At 34.4% G+C, this 12,223-nt stretch overlaps 1 protein-coding gene across 2 annotated transcripts in view; it reads right to left on the bottom strand.

Moving 5' to 3' along the window:
- The window catches only part of MCU (mitochondrial calcium uniporter), a 188,655-nt gene that overhangs the window by 5,177 nt on the left and 171,255 nt on the right, over nt 1-12,223 (bottom strand). For both annotated transcript variants that reach the window (XR_004425322.1, XM_033130739.1), the window contains 2 exons: nt 7,569-7,729; nt 5,693-5,896 (listed from right to left, as the gene is read on the bottom strand). Coding sequence is in view for 1 of the 2 variants with exons in the window: in XM_033130739.1 (XP_032986630.1) it covers nt 5,693-5,896; nt 7,569-7,729 (365 nt within the window). In the remaining variant the exon portion in view is untranslated. The remainder of the gene's footprint in view (nt 1-5,692; nt 5,897-7,568; nt 7,730-12,223) is intronic.

Raw genomic sequence — 12,223 nt, 5'->3', positions numbered from 1 at the left:
TAAAGATATACACTGACATGTGTTGTTAAATTTTTAATTATTTCTTAAACATTTTTATTGTGAAACACATGCAAGAGCACACAAAGCAAAAATGTTTCACAACAAATCATCACCAACCAGATAAAAAAATAGAATACTGCCAACAACCCAGAAGCTCCCCTTCTGCCCCTTCCTAATTACTAACCCTTCCTTCTTCCCTCAAAATAATCAATTATCTTGACTTTTATGATAATTATTTTCTTGCTTTCTTTATAGCTTCCCTACTTAGGCATACATCCCCCTGAGCTCTCCAGTGTAGTTTTACATATTTTTTGACTTTTATAAAAATGGAGTCATCAGAAACAGTCTCAGAGAAATAGAGGAAAAACAGAGCTGCTAGATGGGAGGGGGTGGGGATGAGGGAGAAGGTGAGGGGATTAGAAAGCACAATCAGTAACCACAAGATTGCCACGGGGATACGAAAGACAGTTTGGGGGACATAATCAATAATGTTGTACAGATTTTTTTGTAGGGTATCCAATGGACACTTGTCTTATTAGGGAGACCACTTCATGGATGGTGTAGAGGCCTGACCACTGCAGTGTACACCTGAAGATGAATAATAATGAATGTCAACTATAATTATATATATATATATATATATATATATATATATATATATATAGTAGTCACAGGATGTGGTCACAGGATGTGGAGTACAGCATAAGGAATAGAGTCAGTGGAATTGTAACCGCTATATATAATGTCAGAGGGGTAGTAGATTGGGGGAGGGAGTTATCACTTTGTGAGGGGTATAAATGATATCTAACTATTACATTGTTTTGTACACCTGAAACTAATAATAATAATAAATAAATGGAGTCAGACAGTATGTATTGTATATGGCTACTTTCACTCTATATCATGTTTATGAGATTCATCTTTTGTGTGTAGTTGTAGTCTATTAATTTCTCTTGCTATGTTATATTCTGTTGTATGACTATATCACAATTTATTTATCTAATGTACTATGGGTAGACTTTGGGTTGTTTCCAGGTTTGGACTACTATGGAATAATGCCACCAAGAAGTTTCTGGACTTACCTCTTCTGTTGGGAGATAATACACTTACTTATAAGTGGAAATCCTAGGTCATAAGGTACATAAGCATTCAAATTTAAGAAGAGATATCAAACAGGCTTCCAAAATGGTTGTACCAAAATGGTTGTCCCATCAGCACCATATGAGAGTTTCCATCACTCTATATTCTTGCCAACACTTGGTATTACCAGTTTTTTAAAACGTTAGCCATTCTGGTATATGTACTGAACTACTACCTCATTTTAAAAAAATAGCTTTACAGAGATATAATTCACATACCATACAAATTCACCCATTTAAAGTATAATATTCAATTTAGTATACTCACAAAGTTACACAACTATTACTATAATCAATTTTAGAACATTTTCGTCATCCCCCAAAGGAACCATGTGTTATTTAACAGTCACTTCTAGACAAATATAATACTAATCTACTTTCTGACTCTATAGATTTGCCTATTCTCAACATTTCATATAAATGGAATCATTCAACATATAGTCTTTGTGTCTGACTTATTTCAAGGTTCATCCATTTGTGGCATGTATCAGTACTTCATTTCTTTTTTTGCCAAATAATACTCCATTGAATGGACCACGTTTTATCCGTTCATCAATTGACAGACATATGGGTTATTTCCACTTTTTGACTATTATGAATAATATTACTATGAACAGTTATGTAAAAGTTTTTAGTGGACATGGGTTCATTTTTCTTAGAAATACATAGCATTTTCCAGATTACTCATGAGGTTGAGGTTTTTTTCATTTCATGTATCATTTGCCATTTGCATATCCTCTTTCAGATGTGCCAATTTACATTTTTTATTTTTTTTTTCTATTGGATTGTCTTTTTCTTACTGATCTGTAGGATTTGTTTATACATTCTGGACATAGATGCTTTGTTGAATACATGTACTGCAAATAACTCCTCTCAGTCTGTTCACCCTCTTTATGATATCCTTTAATAAACAGAAGTTCTTAATTTTAATATAGTCTTACTTATCATTCTTATCTTTATGGTTAGCACTTTTCATTCTGTGTAAGAAGTCATTTCCTATTCCACAGTAGTTAAGATATTCTCCTATATAATCTTCCAGGAGCTTTATTGGGTTACCTTTCATATTTAGATCTACAATCCATCTGGAATTAATTTTTGTTCACAGTGTAATGATGGGGTTGGTTCATTTTTTTATATTGATATTCAATTATCCTAGCACCACTTATCAAAAAAGATTCTCCTTTCTTTGTAGTGCTATCTTTTTAAAACTAAAAGTTCATTTATGCAGGGTCTATTTCTGTATTCTCTCTTTTATTCCTTTGGACTATCTGTCTATCCTTGTGTCACTGTCTTACTTACTGTAGTGTTATAACTAAAGCTATATATTAGAGAAAATTCTCTTACCTAATTTTTCTTCAGGAGTTTCTTGGCTTTTCTTTGTCCTTTACATTTCCATATAAAATTTAGAAGCAGATTTATTTAAATCTCTTCCCCAAACCCCAAATCTGCTGGAATTTTGATGGGATTGCACTGAATCAAACAGATCAGTTTGGACAGAACTGACATTTTTGTAATATTTACTTTTCTAATCCATTAACATGCTATATCATTTCAAGTCTTTAATTTTATGTTTTTGAGCATAGAGACTTTGTACATCTTTCATACGATTTACTTCTAGGTATCTTTAAAAGTCATTTTAAGTTGTATCTTTTAAAAAGTTTCATTTTCTAACTATTTCTGGCATACAGTTACACAATTGAAATATGTATATTTACCTTGTATCCAGTAACCTTATGAAACTCACTTTGGGATTCTAACCAATTATCTGTACATGTTTCTGTATTATTTTTAATGTACAAAATTTACAAATAACATCAGTTCTCTTTCTTTCCAATCTCTGTATCTTTTATATCTTTTTTTTGCCTTCTACTTTCAGGGATGATTTATGTTCTCTTCTGCCTGAAACCTGTGAGCACTCTGTGATTACCAATACCCTAGGATTACCTCAATCTAATTTATGGGATTGAGATGATTGAAGATGAGCTATCGTCTCTGAGAGAACCCACAACAGGTTCATCCTATTCTACAACACTAGCCTTCAGAGACTCCAAACAAAAGCAAAAGTGTTTCATGTACTTTATGATCCCTGGACACCAATTTCTATGGCTTTGGTTCTTCTAGATGATCAAATATGGCTCAGCTTCTTGGCCTCTCAGCTTTATTTTCCTTAATCAATATAAATGCCCAGAGGAATAAGCATAACTAATATCAGGTTTACCTTCCTGGGACTCCACTTCTTTCGGTCCTTGCCTGGTAATTTTTGCTATCTTGTTAGCTTTATAGTGTCTCCACAGGCAGATGTGTTTTGTCTAATTATTCTAATTTTTCCTAATGGGAATATTGGTCTGATTACTTATATGCCATACTAAAAGCAGAAATAAATAATTATTATTGATGACAGACAATGGATGAACAGTATCGAAAGGGACTATGGAAGCATTTTAACAATAGACAGAATTGAGGTATGAATCAAGTAACACTGACCGAAGGGATAATTGTTAGAGTAACAACTTGAGAGAAAGCCCTCTACTTTTATCTAAGCTGCTGTTACTAGGCTACTTACCTACCTTTGCTTAGAATGTAAATGTACACAGAAATAAATTTATTTAAATCTATTCTATGTTCTCTCTTTTGGGCAATAAGAATTTACTAAGCAATTATGTGCTAGACTTTTCTGGAAATTTGCTGCTTTGATAATAAATGAGAAGAGATGTAGACTGCTTGGTTATGAAGGAAAGAAATTCAAAAAGGGAGAAGTTGAGAACAGAGGGAATGCAAAAAATAAACTGGAGTGGGATACTGGAAGTACAGAGGAAGGGGTGGGTGGGTTTAAAAACAGGTGGAAGAGATAGCCCTGAACAGACAAATGCCACGTCTTATTTGAGCTTGAAGGAAATAGTGTGACAGTAGGTACAGATATTGTTAAACTCACCGAGTTTGGGAATTATAGAGCTTATATCTGTTAATATCAATTTTCTAGAAGAAGGAGGCAAGGTTAAGGGTGGCCTGGGGAGCTTAATGTGAAGTCCTAGAATAACTATCATGGGTGTGTGGGGGAAGGAAATCTAATTAGAAACACAAGCAGTACCCTATTCTACACTATTATATGATTTTTCTCTAGCCTGGATATAGGCTAAATGGCTAGACTCACCCAAGATTAGGAATTTATAGAGTATATAAGATGGAAAAATAGTGGGGTAAAGACTGTAAGATACTAAGAAGAGAATGACAGTATGGTCTAAGGTGGACAGAAAAGGAAGCAACATATGAGGAAGGTGATGGTGAAAAGTTAAGAGAGAGGTATCAGGAGGCTAAAGATCTGGAGGAAGTCAAAGGAGCTAGTGAGTGAACAAAAGGGCTAGAAAAAAGATAAGTTGTGGTCAGAAATTAGCGTACTAATTTATATTATAAGTAGGACAGTTCTAAGAAAGAAAGTCCTGAATGGCTATTGAAGCGGTTTGCTGGAGTAGAATGTAAATGACAGTTGTGGAATTGACAGGACAAATTATTGACTACTGCTATTTTGCAACTTGTTGCTTGGGGGCAACAAAAGTGCGTTGGGAATCACAGAAGTACAGCATCTAAACAGTAGGACAGATAGGCTACTGAGGATATGGGCACCATGGTAGGCAATAAAAATCGAAGGAACTAAATGCCTAGCCTCAAAAGATATCACAGTCTAGTAGAGGGGAAAAGACATTACACATAAATAATTATAATACAAGGATAGCATAGTATGAGTGAACTGAGAGGCACAATCTGCTTATAGGAATTCAGAACAAGAAAAGTTCAAAGTTGGCTGTGGGTAACCAGGCAAAGGTTCATGAAAGACAAGCATTTAAGTAAACCTTGAAATATGACAGGTAGACATCTATAGGGAGAACATTCCCAGTTGACAGAATGTGTGAAGTAAGAAATGAGATAGTGGACAACTCAGGGCATTTGGAGGGAATAAAGAATATAATTTTATCTGTTTAGAACACACAGAGGGATTAACAGACATTTGGAAAAGACAGGTAGCAACCAGCAAAGACAATAGCCAGCTAAGGAGTTTGGACTTTAAGCAATACATAAAAAGAACTCATCAAAGAAGTGTATATATAAGAGAAAGGGAGAGAGGAGAGGGAAAAGGGAGGGAGGGAGAAGAGAGAGGGGAAAAGGAAACACAGACAGACAGACAGACATACGGGAGCCCTGTCCAGAGCTGGGATTATTTACGACTGATCTGGCTGTTTGGTTTTGTTCACACAGAGGGACTAGTATGAGCTAGACATGGGACGAAGTGCTGGAGACTCTGAGCGAACACTGACAGAACACAGACATTTTACCACCCCTCTTGCCTACTAGACAAGTTTGGGAGGCCTTGAAAGATTAAAGAAGTTTTTTTGGCTTTCATTTTCCCATACATAAATAGGCCTGTGATCACAGGTCTAACAACAGAAGCAAAATGGATAAACGAGTACTTAAAGAATATGAAAGAAAGAGAACTACTTTAACAACGAAAACGTCATTATTACTAGCTCATAAAAAGTTACTTGAAGAGGAATTCTTACCTGGCGTGTGATTACAAAATATGCATACATTGCCATGGCACTTCCATAAGTGATGAAATAGGTGACCGGTTCCATGATGTCCCAGGAATATTCCCACCAGGTCAGCCGGGCTAAAATGCCAAACTGTGTGGCCATGTAGGCAAGTCCACCCCATAGCACCAAAGTGGTCCTCTTCTCAGCTTTTCTGCTAATCTCAATTCGTACCTACGGGGCACACATAAGCAATCAGTTGTCAGGCACTTGGACTTAGAATCAATTTAAAATGCTAATTTAAATGGTTCTATGTTCACTAAAGAAACAGGGCTCATAATCAAGATACAAGTTAGGCTCAATACTATTACATATAGCTTGTCTTCTTAAACAGTATGTGTAGTTTTCATTGAATAAAATATTTTATGGTGGTAATATATTTATTTATTTTATTTTGTTTTTTAGTTTCAGGTGTACAGAACAATGTAACAGTTAAGACATTTACACCCCTTGCAAAGGGATAACGTCCCAATCTACTACCCCTCTGACATCGAATGCAGCTGTTACAATTCCATTGACTACGTGCCTATGTGGTACTCCACATCTATGGGGGTAATATTATTTTTTAGGACACTTGTGTTTTATGTGTCATCCTAGAAAAGGCTGAAAAGATGGTGAAACTACAGGAGTGAATAAGTTAGTTTCAACAGCTCTTCAGCCAACTACAAGATTACTTTCTTAGAAAAGAGGGAAATGAAAACACGCCAATGTTCTCTCATTGTCGCATACATGATTTAATATATTATTAATTTTTACTTAAAGCGCCTACTAGGGGGAAACCAGCACAGTGAGCCAGAGCATGGACTCTGGATTCAGACCAGCTGAGTTCAGGCTCTGATTGCAAATCACCATCAATTTCATTACTGAGTATATAACAGAATACAGGTAAAATAATTAGTAAATTTTTTGGCATATAGTAAATATTCACTATAGGATGATAATTATTTTGTTATAGCTGATACACTAAAAATGCTTTACCTTTTGAAAATATCAAATTTAAATCTTATCTGCCTTCACAATAGATCCTCAAGTTTAATTTATCACAACTTTCTAAGGTCTTAAATTTAAGGAGAACAACCTTGAGATATGTGTTGACTATTTTTAAATAAATCAGAAAGAGCACAATATTGAAGAGCACTTGTTCCTTTTCTTAATCTCTAATATATAGTCTAATTTATTTAAATGGAAATATTTGTATCATTATTAAAAAATAAGGATAACACATGTTCACTCTAAAACATTCAGAAAAGAAGAAAATTCCATCATAATCCTAGTACTCTATTAGCATTTTGGAATATATTCCTTCTAATTTTTTTCTTTATATATATGTATGTATATTTAAAAGGCATAAATATGTATAACTATAAGCATAATGCATTTAAAAATTGGATCATAGTATACACTAATATGCACTGTTTTATAATTTAGTTTTCATAAAATATCACGAATAGTTTTTTATAGCATATTAGGTCTACATAATCATTTTTAACAGCTACATAATACTCCACACAATATTAATACTTAACTTGACTAAAATCATTATCCACTGTACTTAGAACCTTTCTGGATCAGCAGTTATTCCAATCTTCGTTGTAAAGGTGGTAAATCAGGTTAAGAGCAGATAGACCTCAAAGCTCTAAGTCTATTATCAAAGCTCCAACCTATTTCTTTTTAAGTCCCTTCTTAACTCTGATTGGCACTTTCTTGTGCTTCAGTCCTCAAAACTAGTGGACTAGTTTGATTGTCACAGCTCAATTACATAAAACTCGGAGGTAAAAACAAAGCAAACATATATGCTCTGGAGAAAATATCAATGAAGAGAAAAATCTGAGATTTGAATTTGCACCTTTTCCAGGGGCGCCAGCTGTTCTTTGAGATCCTCTAATCTTTCGATAAGCTCTCTTTCCTTGGTTAGCTGGTGTTGCTCGATGCTCAACGTGGTATATAGCTGCTGGACTAGTGTCTTTACATCGTTCAGCGTTGCTGCATTTTCGTGGCTTAACAGTTCTGAAAGAAAGGGGTTACATTTTTCTTTTTTAATGTGTATGCCTTATGTGAAGAGTTGCTATTCCTGGGGCTATCAGACCATAAGAACAAGGCAGATTCATTCACTACTGGGATCCCACTTTCAGTACGAGACTGAAGGAAAGTGATAGTTCCTTTTTTAAAAAGAGGTATCTACAAATTGTAGAAAGAATTTTGGGAAACTTGAAAAATTTGAAACCAACCTTCACCATTATATTCTTGGAAGTCTAACTGTTACATAAGAGGCTACAAATAATAATACCAAAAATAATCGTCATTAGATAAAGATAAAAAAATTAAGGCAAAATGTTAAAACTAGTAGAGAGGTTTAGAATTAATCTGACTTTCATGCTTATTAAAATGCTGATCTATAATTTATCTGTGACCTTGCCATTTCAATCGGTGATATTTTTTCCCTTTAGTAGCACCTGAGGAAAAACTACACAGTATTTAAAATTTGTAAATACAAAGGTATAAATAAAAATACCATTATCCTAATAAACTTAGCTCCCATACAACTTTCCCCTGCCATACCTGTTGGGGAAAGTTACACAATAGCTGTATGGGCCTCAATATTATACTGTAAAGGGCATGAAGTTATAAGAATGACTGACAGGTTAAAAGATTCAATTCTTTGATTCAATATCCTCTTCCGTGAGTAGTATGAGTTTCCAGAAATCTAAAAATTATGTTTTGAGAATCTAATAAAAAAATCAGCTGATCTCAGCTGTCAAGGAATTTAAAATAAAAGCACCAGAATTAAAGCTTTTGTTTTAGAATATTAGCCTCAAGTGTGGTATTTTGTTAGGTACGGCACAAGGTCAGCCTTTTTCTAAATCAAAATGAGCCATCATCGGAATTAGCCATGTATTTCAAATATTCTTCAAAGATGTCCTTTAGTACAGTTATCACAGAAATTCAATCAATACAAAATTCAAAGAGGTAGCAAATTGGATTAGATAAGAGCTGATACAGTAAAAGGGGATATAGCACCTAGCATAGCATCTTGCACGCTTCAGCAAATGTGCAAAAATTTGCACATTCAAAAAATGTGTTAATGGGAACAGATAAAAGCAAGAACACTTTGAGCTCTAGAAATCATCTGTGTTGACAGGGTCTTCTTTGCATTCAAGTTGCAGCTCACGTTTGCATAGGGCTTTACACTTTCTAAAGTTACCAGAAGAGGAAACTACACTCCAGAAGGCAATAACTTGTCTATAATAGAATGTCATATGGGAAGTGGCAGAATTCATGTTTCTTGACCGCCAGGCCTCGAGTTGAGTTATAACATTTCTGCTATACCAATATTCATAGTTCTTCTACAAGCTTGGTCCCCTTTCAAAAAGGCCATTCCTTAAGTAGGTATAAATTATGTATGGTTAACAAAATCCCAGCACATACATCGCTGCATGTTATCTATCCTCCAAATAACAGCATGAGTAAGGTTGGCGTCCATAATTTATAAATGAGGAATTTGAGTCCCAGATAGATAAGATTAACCAACATTTCTGTACTAGGTACAAAAACTCAGTTCCTCAGTCACACTGGTCACATTTTAAGTGCTCAATAACCACATGTGACTATGACTACCATTGGATAGTGTAGAAATGAAACATTTTCATCATCACAGAAACTTCTACTTAACAACACTGTCCTAGGAAGTTCTCTCTCAGCCCTCCTTTGCTGTCCTCCTTATCCTAATAGTTGGATGCACCTGAATTTTCGGGTTCTTTGGCAAGCTTTGATTTGTCCTTCTGTGCCATCGCTTAAAAACTGCTGACTTTTCTCAGATATCCCAAGCTCTCTTTTCAGACTCTTACTTCTTCAGCTTCATCTACTATTACACAAGGTTTCATTCCTATAATCTTTTATTCACGTGGCTCTACTTCCCCAGTTGAACCTTGACTGATACAAACAGTATGTGGGATATGCTATTATTTGCATAAAAATGAAAAAAAGATTACGCATTCATATTTGCTTATGAATGCATTAACTACTCTAGTAGGACATACAAGAAACTAAGAACAGTGCTTGCTGGTACAGAGGAGAAAAGGATGGCTGTGGAATAGGGATGAGAAAACTTCCCCCATACATTCTTGGACTTTGAGAATTGAACTTGTGAATGTATTACCTATTCAAGACAAATAAAAAAACTAACGTGCAACCACAATACCTTCTAAATGATAAGACTATAAAATGATAATTCATAGATGATCAATCTCACAGATGATCAATTCTAGACCTGGCTGAAAATAAGAGTTATTTTTCAGTCAGACATTAGTAAAGCCTTGGCAAACTCAAGGGACTAGGCTTCATTTTGTTAGATTTTATTGACAGGAAAAATATGGTCCCAAATATTATCATGGTAGAGGAAAACCATGATAAAACCATAAAATTATAGAAAAAGACAAGATAAATGTACTAATGGCTTAACACTTTTGGATGATTGGTGTATGCAACCAGATGCATATTAATGTTTCTGCACATGCCATTAGTGCCAGGATAATTAAAGTACAGAAGGGCAGAGAGATGTGCTAACATAATGGGAACTGAAAAGTCTTTTCAGCTACTAAAAAGGTTTGGGAAGGACTTTAGCCATTTGAGTCTCTGATAAGGCCTTCATTATTGTTGGTATTTGGTTTGTCTGTTCAACCTTTTTTCTCAAGTTATTTACATCATTAAGATAGAAAAAAACCTAACATTACACTTTAAAGAACTAGAAAAAGAAGAACAAATAAAACCCCAAATCAGCAGATGGAATGAAATATAATAAAAATTAGAGCAGAACTAAATGAAATAGAGAACAAAAAGACAACAGAAAAAAATCAATGCAACAAAGAGCTGGTTCTTTGAAAAGATTAATAAAATCAACAAACCATTGGCTAGACTCACTAAGATAAAAAGAGAAAAGACACAAGTAAACAAAATCAGTAATGAAAGAGGAGAAATTACCATAGATACCACACAAATACAAAAGATCATACTAGAATACTATGAAGGACTACATGCTACCAAATTCAATAACTTAGAAGAAATGGACAAGCTCTTAGAAACATATAACCTTCCTAGACTGAATCACAAAGAACTGGAAAATCTAAATAGACCGATCAATGTTAAGGAAATTGAATCAGTCATCCAAAAACCTTCCCAAAAGCAAAAGGATAGGACCAGATGGCTTCACTAGCAAATTCTACCAAACATTCAAAGAGGATCTCATATCTGTCCTCCTCAAACTCTTCCAAAAAACTGAAAAAGAGGCAATACTTACTAACTCATTTTACGAGACCAACATTACTCTGATACCAAAACCAGTTAAGGATAACACAAAAAAAGAAAATTACAGACCAATATTTCTGATGAATAAAGATATTGCAAAAATCCTAAACAAAATTCTGGCGAATCGAATACAACAATACATTAAAAAGATTATATACATTATGATCAAGTAGGGTTCATCCCAGAGGCACAAGGCTAGTTCAACATATACAAACCGATCAATGTGATATACCACATAAACAAAAGATAGAAATCATGATTATAGTAATAGATGCAGAAAAAGCATTTGACAAGATCCAACATCGATTTATGATTAAAACACTCAATAAAGTAGGTATAGAAGGAAAATACCTTAACATAATAAAGGCTGTATATGACAAACCCTCAGCTAACATAATTAACAGTGAAAAACTGAAGCCTTTTGCTCTACATTCAGGAACAAGATAGGGCTGCCCCCTATCACCACCGTTACTCAACGTAGTATTGGAAGTCCTCGCCAGAGCAATCAGGCAAAAGAAAGAAATAAAAGGCATCCGAATTGGGAATGAAGAAATTAAACTGTTACTTTTTGCAGATGGCATGATTCTTTGTATAGAAAACCCTAAAGACTCCACCAAAAAGCTATTAGAAACAACAAATGAATACAGTAAAATTGCTGGCTTCAAAATCAACATACAAAAATCCATTTCATTCCTATATAGTAACAACGAAATTTCAGAAAAAGATATGAAAAAAATTCCTTTTGCAATTGCAACAAAAAGAATAAAATTTCTAGGAATAAACTTAACAAAGGATGTGAAGGACCTACACTGAAAACCATAAGACATTTTAAAAGAAATTGAAGACACAAAGAAATGGAAAGATATTCCATGTTCATGGATTGGAAGAATCAACATGGTTAAAATGGCCATATTACCCAAAGCAATATACAGATTTAATGTGATCCCCATTAAAATCCCAATGGCATTTTTAAAAAAAAAAAACAAAAAATCATCAGATTTGTATGAAATCACAAAAGACCCCGAATAGCAAAAGCAATCCTAAGAAAAAAGAACAAGCCTGGAGGTATCACATTCCCTGATGTCAGCTTGTACTACAAAGGGACAATAATTAAAACAGTATGGCACTGGCAGAAAAACTGGTACACAGACCAATGGAATAGAATTGAAAACTCAGAAATAAACCCACATATATATGTGC

The sequence above is a fragment of the Rhinolophus ferrumequinum genome, chromosome 16, assembly GCF_004115265.2.
Source record: "Rhinolophus ferrumequinum isolate MPI-CBG mRhiFer1 chromosome 16, mRhiFer1_v1.p, whole genome shotgun sequence".
Classification (NCBI taxonomy): Eukaryota; Metazoa; Chordata; class Mammalia; order Chiroptera; family Rhinolophidae; genus Rhinolophus; species Rhinolophus ferrumequinum.
Note: the sequence above shows the minus strand (reverse complement) of the source record. Positions and strands in the feature narration are given on the sequence as shown.